The 18856-nt window shown below is 41.5% G+C and overlaps 1 protein-coding gene across 2 annotated transcripts; it reads left to right on the top strand.

Moving 5' to 3' along the window:
* Positions 1-2169: 2169 nt before the first annotated feature.
* Positions 2170-17209, top strand: LOC106585337 (transmembrane protein 233). 2 transcript variants are annotated; one of them, XM_045706977.2, is made up of 4 exons: positions 2170-2301; positions 2397-2593; positions 15886-16020; positions 16150-17209. In XM_045706977.2, the coding sequence occupies exons 2-4, from the start codon at positions 2405-2407 to the stop codon at positions 16159-16161; spliced, it is 336 nt and encodes a 111-aa protein (XP_045562933.1). In that variant the 5' UTR covers positions 2170-2301; positions 2397-2404; the 3' UTR covers positions 16162-17209. The 2 variants fall into 2 exon arrangements, with proteins under 2 accessions (XP_045562933.1, XP_014026903.1); XM_014171428.3 differs by having other exon boundaries at positions 2202-2593.
* Positions 17210-18856: the final 1647 nt, after the last annotated feature.

Consider the following 18856-nt stretch of genomic DNA (forward strand, 5'->3'; position numbering starts at 1 on the left):
AAGCTCCAAAAGGTGTAGCTACATAAAAGTAAAAATGGTGACATAACATGACTAGTATACTGTATGTCAGATATAAAGGGATTGCAGTCTCTCCATAGACTACTTTCAAGGTTAGGAAACATTCAAGCAATTTAGTCATTTAGGTTAACTAGCCCCAATGTGTTATGCATCCATATTGGAAATGTAAGCATAACAGAAAAGTATATTTAAAGTAATCAAAGTACTGATTCTTAAGTGAATTGCCATTAAGTTACTCTTCTGAGCCATTTACAATAGGCAGAGGCACACAAACATCATGGTCCATGACTTGTCCATAATCTCCCAACCTCCATCACCATAGGGCTTGTTTGAGTAGTAAGGCTGAAGCACGCGACTGCTGTTGAAAGTTGAAGAGTGAAGTCAGAGGAGGTGCATCTGTATATAGCCAAAAGTCAGACACTGATGTAGTTTTCCAACAGCAAAGCTCAGTGCAATATGGCAGTGTTGCCATTGTTTAAAAAGGCTTTTATTTGTAATGTCGAAATAAACATGTCTCCAACCTCATATCACACACTAAATATGTGCGTAGCCTACATTATACTATCAATTGGGGAGAGAGAGCCTCAAATATCAATTTAATTTGTACATATCCACTGTATACATGTGAATTGCAGCAAAGTTACTTCCTGTTTCAGTCATGTTTTTGGTCCCGTTCGCATGGGTCAAACAAAAACACAAATAGTGCCTCCCACAATGCAGGCGATGGCTGCAAGTTGCCGCTAGTGACGAGCAACTGAAGAAAATGTAAATACACTGCAGGCGAAACTTCAGGACCTTTAATCACATGGTTGCTGTAAAGTTCATGCAGTCGACATGTATGTCACGCCCTGATCTGTTTCACCTGTCCTTGTGCTTGTCTCCATCCCCCTTCAGGTGTCACCCATCTTCCCCATTATCCCCTGGGTATTTATACCTGTGTTTTCTGTCTGTCTGTCTGTGTGAGTTTGTTTTGTTCGTTCAAACCTACAAGTGGTTCCCCTTGCATCCTGTCTTTGCGATAGTCCCTGTTTTCTAGTTTTGAGCCTGCCTTGCCCTGTGCCTGCCTTGCCCTGAGCCTGCCTTGCCCTGAGCCTGCCTGCATTGCCCTGAGCCTGCCTGCCTTGCCCTGAGCCTGCCTGCCTTGCCCTGAGCCTGCCTGCCTTACCCTGAGCCTGCCTGCCTTACCCTGAGCCTGCCTGCCTTACCCTGAGCCTGCCTGCCTGCCTTACCCTGAGCCTGCCTGCCGTCCTGTACCTTTGCCTCTACTCTGGATTACCGACCTCTGCCTGACCTGACCCTAAACCCACCTGCTGTTCTGGTGCCTTACACTCTCTCTGGATTATTGACCCCTGCCTGCTTGACCTGTCATTTGCCTGCCCCTGTTTTAAAGAATAAACTTTTGTTTCTTCAACATTGTCTGCACCTGGGTCATACCTTGAAACGTGATAATGTAGGCACAAGTCGGACAATTTTTATCCCCACAATGCAACACACTGAAAGTTGGTCACCGATTTTTAACATTAGTAATCTGATCGAACGCACCCCATGTCTCACTCCTATCCAATGTTGTATGTAGGCCGTCATTGTAAAATAAGAATTTGTTCTTAACTGATTTGCCTAATTAAATAAAGGTTCAATAATAAATATGCTCTTATGAAGTAAATTACAGTGCATAGAGAATGGTGTTATTTCTATCAGAAAAACATTTATGGCTTTCTTACATTATCCCTAATATTCTGAACCCGTTCTCTCCATATATTCTAGTGAGTCTGTGGACAACATTCAAACTAAAAGGTACACTGTATTTAAAGGGATGGCTTCAGATAAATGTACTGAAAACCCTATTGAATGAATACTCCATGAGAAAATCTGTTGCCAGCAAGTCGGAGGGTTTTCAGCAGTTGAATTACATGTATTCAATGCGTGCAAGGGAACCAGGCCTGCAAAGCCCATTAAGCACCTGCACAAGGTAAGTCTGAATACCAACTACTGAGAAGTGTGTAGGAAAGGCGTGCATAAGAAAGGCATAATTAACTAAATCGGAATCGGGCCCTATGTGCATGCCTTAATCTACTTTCTCTTCACTTTTTCTCTCTTGAACCCTGTTCATCTCACTTTCTTCCCTGTCCCTCCCTCTCTCCGTCCTCTAGTGCCCCTCCTCTCTCAGAAGAAGGATAGTATTCACCCCTGAAAGTAATTAGGTTATCTCTCATCTCTGGCTGGAGCCCCTAGTCTGCTTCAGTCTTCTCACACCTAAGACAGTCTTAAGACACTTGTCCCCAGGTAGGGGTTTTCCTCCCATACATTGGCTTACTTTTTAACCTGGCTCCTCTACTTCCTTTCTGTCCATCTCTGACTGACCAGTGTGACCTGTTTAGCCGGTCCAATGTCTCCAGGGACGCCCCAGCCAACGGAGGTGAAGACCAAGCAGCTGCTGGATGTGAATGCTGACCACTTGGGGGGCAGGGGGGCCCAGGAGATCCCCCCTCTGAAGAACTATGTCTACCTTACCATGCTCACTTGCTTCTGCCCAGCCTGGCCTGTCAACATCGTGGCTCTGGTCTTCTCTGTACTGGTGAGTCTGATCAAGAGTTGGGTCAACATGTCAATGTTGTCTGCCTCTACCTCAATGTTGGTCAAGAGTAGAGTACACGTCTCATCTTTAGACAGGCATGAAGTAATGAGGATGGATCAATGATATGTGACCTCTTATCTCAGGATACTGTTAAGGTATTGAGGACTGGTTATTTTGACTGTGTTTAAAAATGTTTGAGAAACACTGATCATTTTATTAGCAGTATATCATGAGTGAAATCTCAGCCATGACAACACTTCATGGTAATTTTCTGGCACAACAGTTTATTTGAAGTTATACATGCTGTTCTGTGTGATGCACCTGTCTCAGTGCAAGTGTGTCAGTGGTGTATGATCACTGAATGGCTAATGAGTCAGTGTGCCTGTGAAGTTCAGTCTCATGAGTTACAAAAATAGCCTGTCCACCTCTTTGAACCCCCGTCAGCGTCACACACACGTACACATAATGCTGACGATGTGTGCTCGGTCATGACTGGAGCTGAAGTCAAGTTCAACTACAGGATAGGATACATGTCCACGACTGTGTCAAATCCCAGATCACAGATGTGTTGGAGGGTTAACATTCCGGGAGAGTTTAAACAACCAAAATAAATGGACATAGCTTTGCACAATACAATGACTGTATTGTGAGTATAGTTTCCTCTCATCAACAGCAGTACTGTAGGGCAGGAAGAGCATACAGTGGCTTGCAAATGTATTCACCCCCCTTGGCATTTTTCCTATTTTGTTGCCTTATAACTTGGAATTAAAATTGATTTTTGGGGGGTTTATATCACTTGATTTAAACAACATATTTTGAAGATGCAAAAGATTTTTTATTGTGAAACAAACAAGAAATAAGAACTTGAACTTGAGTGTGCATAACTATTCACCCCCCAAAGTCAATACTTTGTAGAGCCACCTTTTGCAGCAATTACAGCTGCAAGTCTCTTGGAGTATGTCTCTATAAGCTTGGCACATAGAGCCACTGGGATTTTTGCCCATTCTTCAAGGCAAAACTGCTCCAGCTCCTTCAAGTTGGATGAGTTCCGCTGGTGTACAGCAATTTTTAAGTCATACCACAGATTCTCAATTGGATTGAGGTCTGGGATTTGACTAGGCCATTCCAAGACATTTAAATGTTTCCCTTTAAACCACTGTTGCTTTAGCAGTATGCTTAGGGTCATTGTCTTGCTGGAAGGTGACCCTCCATCCCAGTCTCAAATCTCTGGAAGACTGAAACAGGTTTCCATCAAGAATTTCCCTGTATTTAGCGCCATCCATCATTCCTTCAATTCTGACCATTTTCCCAGCCCCTGCCGATGAAAACATCCCCACAGCATGATGCTGCCACCACCATGATTCACTGTGGGGATGGTGTTCTCGGGGTGATGAGAGGTGTTGGGTTTTCGTTTTCCTTGATGGCCAAAAAGCTCAATTTTAGTCTCATCTGACCAGAGTACCGTCTTCCATATGTTTGGGGAGTCTCCCATATGCCTTTTGGCGAACACCAAACGTGTTTGCTTATTTTTCTCTTTAAGCAATGGCTTTTTTCTGGCCACTCTTCCGTAAAGCCCAGCTCTTCAGGGTTATCTTTGGTCTCTTTGTTGCCTCGCTGATTAATGCCCTCCTTGCCTGGTCCGTGAGCTTTGGTGGGCAGCCCTCTCTTGGCAGGTTTGTTGTGGTGCCATATTCTTTACATTTTTTAATAATGGATTTAAAAGACCATGCTGACCACCAGGCTGCCATCCTGGATGTCCGCTAGGACGTGAATCAAAAGTGCAAGAAGTTGGAAGACGCCATCTCTAAACTCGAGTAGAAATTAGATTCTTACGAACATTTCCAAAAGCGCTCGAAATTGTGATTTCAAGTTTTCCCGGAGGCTGTAGAAGGAATGGATTCCCAAAATTCTGGATCTACCCCCTTCAAATAAAATGATATTTGTCACATGCGTTGAATACAGTAGGTGTAGACCCTACAGTCAAATGCTTACTTACAAGCTCTAACCAACAAAGCAGTTAAACAATTATTTTTTTAAATACCTTAAAAAATATAAGATATATAACAAATAAAAGTAACAAATAATTAAAGAGCAGCAGTAAAATAACAATAGCGAGGCTATATACAGGGGGTACCGGTACAGAGTCAATGTGCGGGGGCACTGGTATCGAGGTAATTGAGGTAATATGTACATGTAGGTAGAGTTATTAAAGTGGCTATGCATGTATATTAACAAAGAGTAGCAGCAGCGTAGAGAGGGGGGTGTGCAAATAGTCTGGGTAGCCATTTGATTAGATGTTCAGGAGTCTTATGAACATGGAGATGATAAAGCAGGAAAGTTGCTGGCTTGGCAGATAAGGCGAGAGGAAGCTCGTAGAGATATTAGCTCTATTAAGCTAACAAATAATACAGTTGTTCAGGGTCCTGAGGGAATTAATCTGGTCTTTAACGAGTTTTATGAAACATTGTCCAAGTCTGAAGGGGATGCCCCTGCCACAATGCATGAGTTTTTGAACAACCTCAATTTACAAGCTTTAACTGATAAGGATAGAGAGTACTATGAGAAAGAGATTACATTTGAGGAAATTAGGGAACCCATTTTCAACATTTATGGGGGAAAATCACCAAGGTTAGACGGATTCCCTATTGAATTCTAAAGATCCTTTTTACCCAAACTATTCGAGCCTCTTTGAGATATGTTTAATTATGACATAGAGACAGAAAAGCTCACAGACACACTTGAATAAGCACTGACCACAGTTTTATTAAAACCTGGGAAAGATCCTCTGCTTTGTGGGTCGTATAGACCAATAACTTAATTGAACACTTCATATAAGATTCTTGCAAAACTCATAGCTCTTAATTATTGCAAAACTCATAGCTCTTAGACTAGATAAGGTTCTTCCTGACTTGGTTGCTATGGACCAAACAAGCTTTGTAAGAAACCGCTCATCTCCTGATAATATCAGAAGATGATTTAATATTATGCATTATGTAGAGAATGACCAAGAACCTGTATTGGCAGCTTCATTAGGTGCGGAAAAAGCTTTTGACCGCATAAAATGGACCTACCTGTTTGAAGTTTTACAGAGGATGGATATTGGACCTAAGTATGTAGGCCTGATTAGATTACTGTGCAAATGTCCAGTAGCTCAGATCCTGACTAATGGAAACATTTCCTCACAGTTCTCCCTATCACGTGGCACAAGACAGGGTTGTCCCGCTAGTCCTCTCCTTTTTTCTTTGGCTATAGAGCCACTGGCAGAAGCTTTTAGATCTCATCCATCCATCCATGGTGTTCGTATAGGTGGGCGTGAACATCTGGTCTCGCTATATGCTGATACATTTTGCTTTAGCTCACTAAATCAGAAATTTCACTCCGAGCATTAGTTGACATCATGAAAGAATATGGGACCTTTTCAGGGTATAAAATGAACCTATCGAAGAGTATAATTATGTCTTTTAACAGGGCAGCTATGCAGAACCCAATCTTAGACCAGCTGTTTTCTTGGAGACCTCAGAAAATGACATACCTTGGATTGCAAATTCTTTCTGAAATTATTAAGACATATCAACTGAACTATACTCCAATTCTCAAAAAGGTTGGGGAAGAATTGGCGGGATTTACCAATTTCTCTTACTGGGCGGGTCAATTGTGTAAAGATTAATATATTACCAAAATTCTTTGGTACCTTTTTCAAACCTTGCCCTTTCCTATTCCCAAAGTTTTTTTCAAACAACTTAATTGGAAGGTCTCTTCATTTCTGTGAAAAGGGAAACCCCCAAGAGTGAAACTCACAACTTTATGCAAACCATACTCAGAAGTAGGACTTACCCTACCTGACTTCCAGTTGTATTACTGGGCATCTCAGTTAAAGGCTGTGTGGGTATGGCAAAATACAACAAGTTCACTCTCTTGGAGACAGATAGAGGAAGAGTGTCTTTCCCTAGTAATATTGGCAAATATACCTTACATTAGCCCACCTAAAGCTTTGCTAGGTCGCATAAACAATCCTTTCATTAAAAACACTTATTGATTGAAGTGCATAAACAAACAGAAGGGTATAAATCTATATATGAACAAACACCTTTCTATAATAACCCCATTTTACCCAAACCCCTAAGAGATGCTATTACATTTTATTGTTTCAACAAAGGAATTAAAACATTTGGTCATCTGTATAGAGAAGCTGAACTACTATCCTTTCAACAACTGGCATCTCATGTTCAGTTAACTCAAACTCATTTCTTCAAGTACCTACAGGTTAGGCATTATATTGCCACTCAGCAGGGAGGTAGGATTCAGTCCATGAGTAAACGTGTAACTGATAAACTGTGGCTGGAGAGGAAAGGGGTCAAAGGTTTAATTTCTTACGTGTACTCTGGTCTTCAAGGTCTGTTGGGGAACGATGGCGCTCTGAAGGCTTGCATGAAGTGGCATGATGACCTTGGTCTCATTGCAATTCAATATTTACATAGGGTCTACTTTACACCAGAGAGACTATAAGATCAAGGTGTAAAACAGGGGTGGGCACAATTATGCATATGTTTTTGTCCTGCCCTGAACTAGGCAATTATTGGAAAAACATTATTCAGATCTTATCACAGGTCACTAAAATGACTGTACCACTAGATCCTTCCCTTATTCTTCTTGAAGATGACTCTGCAAAACCAGATTCATTAAATTGGCAGTCATTGCAGCCAATAAATGCACAGCTATTTAATGGAAGAGTGATACTCCGCCAAGCAAGCAGATGTGGCTAAAACTAACATCCTATTTTCCATCGGAAAACATTACTACAATTCACGTAATAAACCCTTTGAATTTAATGAGGTCTGGGGGGACTTTCAGCAGTTTCTAGAGTTGTCACCTTAGCTGCCTCATTATTATTTTCTTTATTAATGTATTATTTGTTTTTGCGTTGATCATTTATTTTCTACATTGAATGTGAAGGTCATTCTGTTTTGTTTTTGTTAATCATCGACGCTAATAGCGGTAGATGGGAGGGAGGGGGGTGTTAATGGGTTGGGGATGGAAGGGTTTTGTACGATGTGCTCCCATGTAGCATGCTGTTTTGTGTAGGTGGAGTGAATAACGGGGCATTATCTGTGTCATATTTTGTTGATGATTGTTAAATTGTAAAAAATGACAATTAATACATTGTTAATTAAAAAAAAAAAATTATGGACCTCGCTTTGTGGACGGGGGCACTGTCAAGCTGAAACAGGAAAGGGCCTTGCCCAAACTGTTGCCACAAATTTGTAAGCACAGAATCATCTACAATGTCATTGTGTGCTGTAGCATTAAGATTTCTCTTCTCTGTAAATAAGTGGCTTAGCCCAAATCATGAAATACAGACCCAGACCATTATTCCTCCTCCACCAAACTTTACAGTTGTCACTATGCATTGGGACAGGTAGCGTTCTCCTGGCATCCGCCAAACCCAGATTAGTCCGTCGGACTGCCATATGGTGAAGCGTTATTCATCACTCCAGAGAGCCCGTTTCCATTGCTCCAGCTTTACACCACTCCAGTCGACGCTTGGCATTGTGCATGGTGATCTTAGGCTTGTGTGCTGCTGCCCGGCCATGGAAACCCATTTCATGAAGCTCCCGATGAACAGTTCTTGAGCTGACGTTGTTTCTGGAGACAGGACATACAGTTGACCGGGCAGCTCTAGCAAGGCAGAAATTTGATGAACTGACTTGTTGGAAAGGTGGCATCCTATGACGGTGCCATGTTGAAAGTCACTGAGCTCTTTATTCTATTGCCAATGTTTGTTTATGGAGATTGCATGGCTGTGTGCTCGATTTTATACACCTGTCAGCAATGGGTGAAATAGCCAAATCCACTTATTTGAAGGGGTGTCCACTTACTTTTGGCCATGTAGTGTATACTGTATATATTTTTTGATTAAATACTGAATTTGGCCTTTACTACTACAGCCATTAGAAACGCATTGAATAACACGTTCATAAATGGCAAAACAGTCAAAAATGTATCATAAGGAATAAGGTTTTGAAGTGTCTGTCCTATATCTAGGAGATATAAGAAAGCTCAGGAGGTATATATAGACACATTTAACCCCTTTTTTTGTTGTCACAAAACTACTTTTATACTTCCATAATTTTTTTAAATTGGTACCGGGTTACCTTCAGATGTGGGTGACCACATTTAAAATACCCAAATGTGGGACAACAGGATGATTTTGCGGGAGATTCGCGGGATAGTGTAACGTAGACATTCATATTTTTTCACACACAAAAATCTTCCCCCTACTGCACCGAGCCAGCTAATTGAAGCACACGTAGTCTACTCTGTAACGACTGGATCACACCGACAGCATCATCTGTATATGTATGCAACAAAAGTTCAACATTCACCTTCTGCTACCATTTCTGTCAAGACGTCTACGCATACAGTTTGACGCACACGTTCGATAAATTAAACATATGCACCACACAGAACGCATTGCAACTGCCTCTGCAAGGCAAATGCAGCGTTCCATTGGAAATGGATGTACTTATGGTCAGTGGCGATTTTAGCATGTAAATCTTGGTGGGGCAAACAAACAAAAAATGTGTGAGGCATGCCAGCAAAGCCACAACACAACACTAAATAATGCATTAATTTCACTATAACTGTGACAAACGGTACCCACAAACTGTTATGGCCTACAAAAAGCTATCCCAACAGCAGAGTCCCAACACCTTACCAGTGCTACACCTGGCTTTCAGCGGAGCCTTGTCTTGCAGCAAAACAGTTCATTCAGCCTCATTTACTGCCTTTTAAAAAAACATAGCCCATACGGCTGACTTGCTTAAAAAAAAATTGGTTTCTACTGACAATTGAGATGTGCAAACTATGGCACAAGGGGACGACAAGCGGATAAGAGGCAATCCGTAATTTTGATTAAGACAATGAGCAAGCGACGACGGACGTAGTCGATATAACTATTTATTCAGCACTTTTGTACAACAACAGAATTCAGAACTTGGGCCGTTCTTACAGTATTCTCTCTGTACACCAAGTCAGAACCGTAGGATAAATACAGGGGGCATATAAACAGACAATGAAAGCTCTTACAATATTTAATGACTACATTTCTCTAAAACAGGTTATAGGCTACATGTGCACCACCAAGTTAGAACAGTAGGCGAAATTAAGAGGTGAAAATAGACCAAATTATTAGGGTGAGGCATATTGCACGTCGTTTGGGTCTTTGAGTGTCAAAAAAGATACACGTCATATAACACTATTTGACACGTTAAGTAAGCTTTTCATTTGACACATCAAATAACACAATTCTATTGTAGAATGTTGTGTGTGCTGAATTTGCATGTGCAAGCCAAGCGCCACCACTACTATCGGTAGCACTGTCGATGCTGTACAAAAAGAAGCACACACCTGCCACGAACGTTTACAATACCGCGTTGGTGAAAATAGACCAAATTACTACACAACATACACTTAGTATTACTTTCTTAGCTACAGTATACATATCTCCCTGGTATATTACATAATTTATGCAGCAGCATACAAGAGATTTTTGTACTCACCTTGTGAAGGTGGTGCGGCAGTCCTTTGTTTGCAAATTTTGTCATAAAAGTCTGGCATTCTCTGGACTTATGTTGGGAACTCTGGGAAAAAAACACAGCCACTCCATTGAATAGCAGGCTAACGTTAGTGGTTGCTTTGCAATGCCTGCAGTTAGCCACTGATTCTTTACAGATGGCTCATTTGTTGAATTTGCGATTTTCAACTTGTTGTGTAATCTTTATGTCCAATGGCCGATGAGCACCGATATGTTTTATCTATAATTTCTCTCCATTATTTATCTTCATATGACAAGGATTAAAAAAGATGTGCTAGTAGATTGTCGACTTAATTCATGATGATGACTGCTAGCTAAGACTTTGAAAGTAAGATCTTGACATCGTCAGTCCAATCAAACTACTGTACATATAACATGATTTGACGTAATTTTATCTGTGGCCAATGACCTTGAGCCTTCTTGGAAGGGCACTTGAAACATAACTCTATGGCAGGACCCAAAGGGCTAAAATTGTGGATGTCTACTCTTACTAAGGACTTAAACTGAGTGACAGAACACTGAGCCAATCACGGCGCAGTGATCCTGTTTTCTGTTGGCTCGCCCCACCACCACAGAAAGCACTGAGCTAGGCTGAAACACCTGCATTTTGGAACTGCCTTACTCAAGAAAACAAAAAAGAGACCATGTGTGTATGCAGCTTTATTAACTGTGCCACCTGCCCTGAATGATGGGTCGCCACTGCTTATGGTGTACCAAAATGCAATGATGCTGTCGGTGTGATCGAGGTGTAACGCCTCAATCAAAACCACCCCAACAGCGTCATTGCATTTTGGTACACCAGAAGTACATTAATTTCCAATGGAAAGCTGCGTTTGCCCTGCAACATTGCGTTGCAGAGGCAGTTGTAGTGCATATGTTGGATTTATCCTTAGAGTTGATCCGTTGCGAAGTTGCTGGATATTGGCGGGAACTGAAACACGCTGTCGTACACGATGATCCAGAGCATCCCAAACATGCTCAATGGGTGACATGTCTGGTGAGTATGCAGGGCATGGAAGAACTGGGACATTTCCAGCTTCCAGGAATTGTGTACAGACCCTTGTGACATGGGGCCATGCATTATCATGCTGAAACATGAGGTGATAGCATCGGATGAATGGCATGACAATGGGCCTCAGAATCTCGTCACAGTATCTCTGTGCATTCAAATAGCCATCGATAAAATGCAATTGTGTTCGTTGTCCGTAGCTTATGCCTGCCCATAACATAACCCCACTGCCACCATGGGGCACTTTGTTCACATTGTTGACATCAGCAAACTGAGCACCATACACGTTGTCTGCCATCTGCCCGGTACAGTTGAAACCGGGATTCTTCAGTGAAGAGCACACTTCTCCAGTGTGCCAGTGGCAATGGAAGGTGAGCTTTTGCTCACTGAAGTTGGTTATGACGCCGAACTGCAGTCAGGTCAAGACCCTGGTGAGGATGACGAGCACGCAAGTGCATAAATTCTTTGGTTGTTTGTACATAAATTCTTTGGTTGTGCAAACCCAGTTTCATCAGCTGTCCGGGTGGCTGGTCTCAGACGATCCTGCAGGTGAAAAAGACAGATGTGGAGGTCCTGGTCTGTGGTTGTGAGGCCGGTTGGAAGTAGTGCCTAATTCTCTAAAACAACATTGTGGTAGAGAAATTAACATTACATTCTCTGGCAACAGCTTTGGTGAACATTCCTGCAATCAGCATGCCAATTGCACACTCTCTCATAACTTGAGACGTTTGTGGCATTGTATTGTGTGACCAAACTGCACATTTTAGAGTGGCCTTTTATTGTCCCCAGCACAAGGTGCATCTGTATAATGATCATGATATTTAATCAGCTTCTTCATATTCCATAACGGTCAGGTGGATGGATTATCTTGGCAACAGAGAAAGCTCACTAACAGGAATGTCAACAAATTTGTGCACAACATTTGAGAGAAATAAGCTTTTTGTGCATATAGAACATTTCTGGGATCTTTTATTTTATCCTGGGACCAACATGTTACATTTATATTTGGGTTTAGTGTATATAAGCTATTTATATTTTGGTTCAGTCTCGATAAGCTACTTATATTTTGGTTCAGTGTCGATAAGCTATTTATATTTTGGTTCAGTGTAGATAAGCTATTTATATTTTGGTTCAGCGTAGATAAGCTATTTATATTTTGGTTCAGCGTAGTTAAGCTATTTATATTTTGGTTCAGCGTAGATAAGCTATTTATATTTTGGTTCAGTGTAGATAAGCTATTTATATTTTGGTTCAGCGTAGTTAAGCTATTTATATTTTGGTTCAGCGTAGTTAAGCTATTTATATTTTGGTTCAGCGTAGATAAGCTATTTATATTTTGGTTCAGCGTAGTTAAGCTATTTATATTTTGGTTCAGCGTAGATAAGCTATTTATATTTTGGTTCAGTGTAGATAAGCTATTTATATTTAGGTTCAGCGTAGTTAAGCTATTTATATTTTGGTTCAGCGTAGTTAAGCTATTTATATTTTGGTTCAGCATAGTTAAGCTATTTCAACTATTTAGCTCTGTGATCCGAACTGAAGCTCAGTTAAACGTAGAACAGATGGTTCACCTTTTCTATTGACGTTTGTAGGCTACGTCTGAATAATGTAATGTCAAATTTCTGGAGGCGACAATATTTCATTGATAAATATAATACAAAATACATATCATAAATATACACTGCTCAAAAAAATAAAGGGAACACTTAAACAACACATCCTAGATCTGAATGAAATAAATAATCTTATTAAATACTTTTTTCTTTACATAGTTGAATGTGCTGACAACAAAATCACACAAAAATAATCAATGGAAATCCAATTTATCAACCCATGGAAGTCTGGATTTGGAGTCACACTCAAAATTAAAGTGGAAAACCACACTACAGGCTGATCCAACTTTGATGTAATGTCCTTAAAACAAGTCAAAATGAGGCCCAGTAGTGTGTGTGGCCTCCACGTGCCTGTATGACCTCCCTACAACGCCTGGGCATGCTCCTGATGAGGTGGCGGATGCTCTCCTGAGGGATCTCCTCCCAGACCTGGACTAAAGCATCCGCCAACTCCTGGACAGTCTGTGATGCAACGTGGCGTTGGTGGATGGAGTGAGACATGATGTCCCAGATGTGCTCAATTGGATTCAGGTCTGGGGAACGGGCGGGCCAGTCCATAGCATCAATGCCTTCCTCTTGCAGGAACTACTGACACACTCCAGCCACATGAGGTCTAGCATTGTCTTGCATTAGGAGGAACCCAGGGCCAACCGCACCAGCATATGGTCTCACAAGGGGTCTGAGGATCTCATCTCGGTACCTAATGGCAGTCAGGCTACCTCTGGCGAGCACATGGAGGGCTGCGCAGCCCCCCAAAGAAATGCCACCCCACACCATGACTGAACCACCGCCAAACCGGTCATGCTATGGGATGTTGCAGGCAGCAGAACGTTCTCCACGGCGTCTCCAGACTCTGTCACATCTGTCACGTGCTCAGTGTGAACCTGCTTTCATCTGTGAAGAGCACAGGGCGCCAGTGGCGAATTTGCCAATCTTGGTGTTCTCTGGCAAATGCCAAACGTCCTGCACGGTGTTGGGCTGTAAGCACAACCCCCACCTGTGGACGTCGGGCCCTCATACCACCCTCATGGAGTCTGTTTCTGACCGTTTGAGCAGACATATGCACATTTGTGGCCTGCTGGAGGTCATTTTGCAGGGCTCTGGCAGTGCTCCTCCTTGCACAAAGGCGGAGGTAGCGGTCCTGCTGCTGGGTTGTTGCCCTCCTACGGCCTCCTCCACGTCTCCTGATGTACTGGCCTGTCTCCTGGTAGCACCTCCATGCTCTGGACACTACGCTGACAGACACAGCAAACCTTCTTGCCACAGCTCGCATTGATGTGCCATCCTGGATGAGCTGCACTACCTGAGCCACTTGTGTGGGTTGTAGACTCCGTCTCATGCTACCACTAGAGTGAAAGCACCGCCAGCATTCAAAAGTGACCAAAACATCAGCCAGGAAGCATAGGAACTGAGAAGTGGTCTGTGGTCACCACCTGCTGAACCACTCCTTTATTGGGGGTGTCTTGCTTATTGCCTATAATTTCCACCTGTTGTCTATTCCATTTGCACAACAGCATGTGAAATGTATTGTCAATCAGTGTTGCTTCCTAAGTGGACAGTTTGATTTCACAGAAGTGTGATTGACTTGGAGTTACATTGTGTTGTTTAAGTGTTCCCTTAATTTTTTTGAGCAGTGTATTTTGCAATGGTTTTCATCTTTTCTGGACATGAGTTCATATTCCCAAAGTAGCCATACAACAAATTGCCATGCGCATGTCTAATTTAATTGGGCCTATTAATTTCACGTTTTTTCTCTATGCATACAGTAGAATTTAACAGGTGAACAGACAGTTGATAGACAATTGATGCTTCACATTGAAATGTGTAGGCTACCACTGTAAGTAGGCCTACTGTAGTTTTCATATTTTTCAGAGTAGACAATGTTTCAGAATTCGCAGGCAGTGCAACATATTTAGGTTCGGAAAAAGTAAATGCAAAACGTTATTGAAATCAAACAGTGTGCTTACAGGTCGACAACAATTTGCAATTGTTTTGTCTTTCAGAAACGGTCAGTTAGACTACACCAAATATCACTGCAAAAGAAAAGGACATTATTGTCACCATAAAAGGTGAATGATGGGTAATTTTTAGGCGGAGTTATAATGCTCGTTCACGTGCACAGTTTTACGACAGGTCTGATTTATAACGGAAAAATACATAGGCTATGTATGGTGTGCGCTAAGTTTATTAATCTCAATACTGTGTGCATAGGCAGTCTTTTCAGAAATGGTGCAAGCAGATATCTAGTATAAAATGTACGCAACGGTTTTAAATGAGGCCCCTAGTCTGACAAACAATGCTGTAGCTCTGCCACTTTCCACAGCAGATGAGGAAGGCAAACAGGCAGATGTGGTGGATTGAGATGCAGCCCATACAAATAAACAGATATCTCTAGCTTAAACAGACTGCTTTTGATGGATTTATTTTATTAGATTAATTAGATCGACTTAAGGATCCGTTAAACCTAACATGTGCCAACGGCAGCTGTTGCAGCTTTGTGGCTGTGAGAAACAAGATGAGGAGCACATGACACTGAGTAATCCACAGCACTCTGACAAATCTTAATATAAACATGAATTTAAGGTGCCACCCAAGGCAGGGACGAAGTGAGAAACAGAAGTTCAGCAAGAGCATTTTCTCTTCAACCGAGTGCCGAGAAGTGTACTGATCAGTGCCCATAAGGGTTTCCCCTAAAAATTATTTAGTGTTCACAGGTCCAGTCCAGCCTTTTCATCTGACTCACCAATGATACAGCGTCACTCTTCCCTCCATTCGTAGTATTATGATCTCTTTAACTGGTGTGTCCCCCTCTGAATCACTGGCTAAATATTAGATGGTTTATTGGCTGGGATGAAACCTACCTGTATCTCCCCAGTGTCCACTAATAGTGTACACTGTTACAGTAATGGTTATTGATGAATACTTAAAGAAAACTTTACACCATTTATTGATGAATGGTTCTAATTGTTTAAAAGTGATATTTTCTGTTGCTCTGCCCCAACTGTACTCTCCTCTCACCCATTGTTCTTGTCCTCCCTCCCTCTCTCTCTGTTTCTCCCTCTCCTGTCTTCTGAAGTCTCAGAACAGTTATGATGAGGAGGACTATGAGGGTTCCGAGAGGCTCGGTAGGAAAGCCTTTCACATGGCGATAGCCTCCATGATCATTGGCCTCCTGATTATCCTGATCTTATCCATAGTGCACTTTACCACGGTATGATTACAACCATCAGTGTACCTGATTCCATACTCATAATAATGTTTTTCTTGCTTCATTTAGAATTATAGGGAGATCTTAATAATGAACTATTTTGTGTTTTTCTATCTCTGTTCAATTCCATAGCATGCTGTATGAGTGCTGGAGGATGAAAGATGGCAACATTCACCAGGAATGATCATCTCCTGGGGAAGGATCCTCTCTGGACACTTTCATGATCAGACCAGACATTCTTCAGAGCATCGTCTGCTGATCGGGTTTGAACCTTTGAATCCTGGGTTGGATCGTCTTGTCTGTATTCCTATTATGATAACCCTCACATCAGTTTACTTTGTAGTGAAAACAGAAACTAACATTCAGCAGTCTTATTGTAATGTACAGTATGCTGTTGGCCGCATCTGATGGAACATGCAGTCTATGGAACCAGCCCGCAGATCATTTTCTGACGTAAACCTTAAAAAAGCATTATATTGTCAGTATTGTACAGTAACATTTGATACATTTTTACATTTTTTTTTTTTACATTTTAGTCATTTAGCAGACGCTCTTATCCAGAGCGACTTACAGTAGTGAATGCATACATTTCATACATTTTTTTTTGCTGGCCCCCCGTGGGAATCGAACCCACAACCCTGGCGTTGCAAACACCATGCTCTACCAACTGAGCTACAGGGAAGGCTAAGCATTTTTATGAATGCTTATTGTTTATACATACCAAAAACACAAAGGTACTGTACACTAGCCTAAAGGGCATAGGCAAATAAATTGTGCTCAGATGGTTAAAGGTGCATAATTCCTGTCATTCTCTTCTATGTGTGTATGTTTTGCATTTTATAGATCTAGACATAGTATAATCTATGTAGGGTTGTTTAAAGGACAAACAGTTGTTGATGCACTGAGAGCTTGCAGGATCCTAATGAAATTTGAATACATATAGGGCTCAATACATAAATGCCACACCCTGGGGTGTTCTCCTGTATCATAACCTGATGTTGTCTTACAGCTGCTCTGTCTTTTATTTTATCATCTGATGGAAAAGTTCTAAAAATGAAATAGAACTGATAAATGTAGAATTTACTATGTATTCATATTTTCTTACTTTTACTATGGAACTGAAATGAATGTTCAGCCACTTGTGGTAAAGAACGTGTGTGTTGTATTCCAATAAATGTTGTCCAATTTTAAAGTTATCGTTTGATTTTGACATTCTACCTGCATGACCTCTCTCTCTTTCTCTCTCTCTCACACAGACACACAGACACACAGACACACACACACACACACACACACACACACACACACACACACACACACAAGCATACATGCACTTATTCATACACCAAGAGGGCCTCTGCAAGCCAAAAGTGATTTTTTCACAGGTTAAGGCACTGATGGGTGAGATGTTTGTTTGGCTGATTGCCTTCCTTACTCCCCCCTCATGCCCCATGTCCCACATTCCCACGTATCCTTCACAGCCTTTGCAATCTGCAGAGTCTGGAGGATCCTGTACTCTGATATGTAATAATATCATCATTAAAGGCTATAAATAGAGGCCTGGCACTTAGCTGGTACCTTAACGATGGCTTCAACAACCCAACATCCCTTAGTCATTATTTGGATGATACAATGGTGGTGGTAATGACAATGTTGACGATGGTGAAGATGAGAACGATGACCATTAATCTTTTATTTAATTTCAGTCAAGAATTTAAGGATTCAACATTGAGCAGTGCACAGCAAACTGAATCCATGCGCAAAACAATAACTTTTTTTACACCTCAGGGTCAAAACTGTAAATTGTCAATTTAGTTAATTTGTATGATTGTGTGCAGTGCTCCCTTGTTAAAGAAGTATTGGTCTCAATAGGATTTCCTGTTTAAATAAGGTTAAAAAATACAAATACAAATACAAACCTGCTAAGACTGCTTTTCACACCCCAGTCTGTGTTTATCTAAGTGGGTACACTTTTTGGAGCCTCTGAGGAAAGCTTTGTGACTGGTTTCCCAGTGTATATTTTGGTGTGGCCCAGTTGTGAGACGGTGAAACTGGATAGCCGTGTGAAAGCATTAGAGGAATAATTCAACCTGCAATGGTTGAGCAGGGATACCGTAGGATATCTAAATCAGGAGTCATATGTGTAGACAGACCATAGAGGACTCTAGTTCCCAAAAGTCCGTTTTAACATCGGCAGCCCCATTGAGGACTTTCACCATTTTGAAGTAGTCAGCTGGGTGGGACTTCCTATGGGTTAAGGAATGATAACATAATTCCATCCAGGTCATCAGAAGGGATCAGCCAATGAATTATACTTGTAAACAAACATTTCATAACTGCAGTTGGCAGTAAGTCGCCAACCTTGGCGTTATACCTGTTCAAACAACACACTCCAGTATGCACCCTTTCAGTTTGTTTACCAACTCATAGAAGTCATAGAAGAAGAAAATGTACTACTTTAAAATGGAGATGGCCTCAATGGTGCTGGCCATGCTCTCAGAGATGCCATAATGGGACAGATACAATGTTACGTCGTCCAACTATCTCTGAGACAGACACATGATATTAGTCTTCTAAAACTTGACTGATAAGTGCCAAAGATGTTTTATCAGTGTAAACCCCACTTGCACAGCATTTCCATATTTATTTATTTTAGGCTATCAAAAACTTGATTCAATGTTATTAAAAATAAAAGGAAAATGTATCTATTCAGTATGGCTAGGCTATATGCCAGGGGTCTGTCATGCCAAATAGTGTCCCACGGCCAAATAGTGTCCCCCTCTACGTCCTCTAGTGAGGAGGAGAAGGAGGCCATTCTGACCGAGATGCATGCCCATTT

The sequence above is a fragment of the Salmo salar genome, chromosome 24 (genome assembly GCF_965601325.2).
Source record: "Salmo salar chromosome 24, fSalSal1, whole genome shotgun sequence".
NCBI classification, from domain to species: domain Eukaryota; kingdom Metazoa; phylum Chordata; class Actinopteri; order Salmoniformes; family Salmonidae; genus Salmo; species Salmo salar.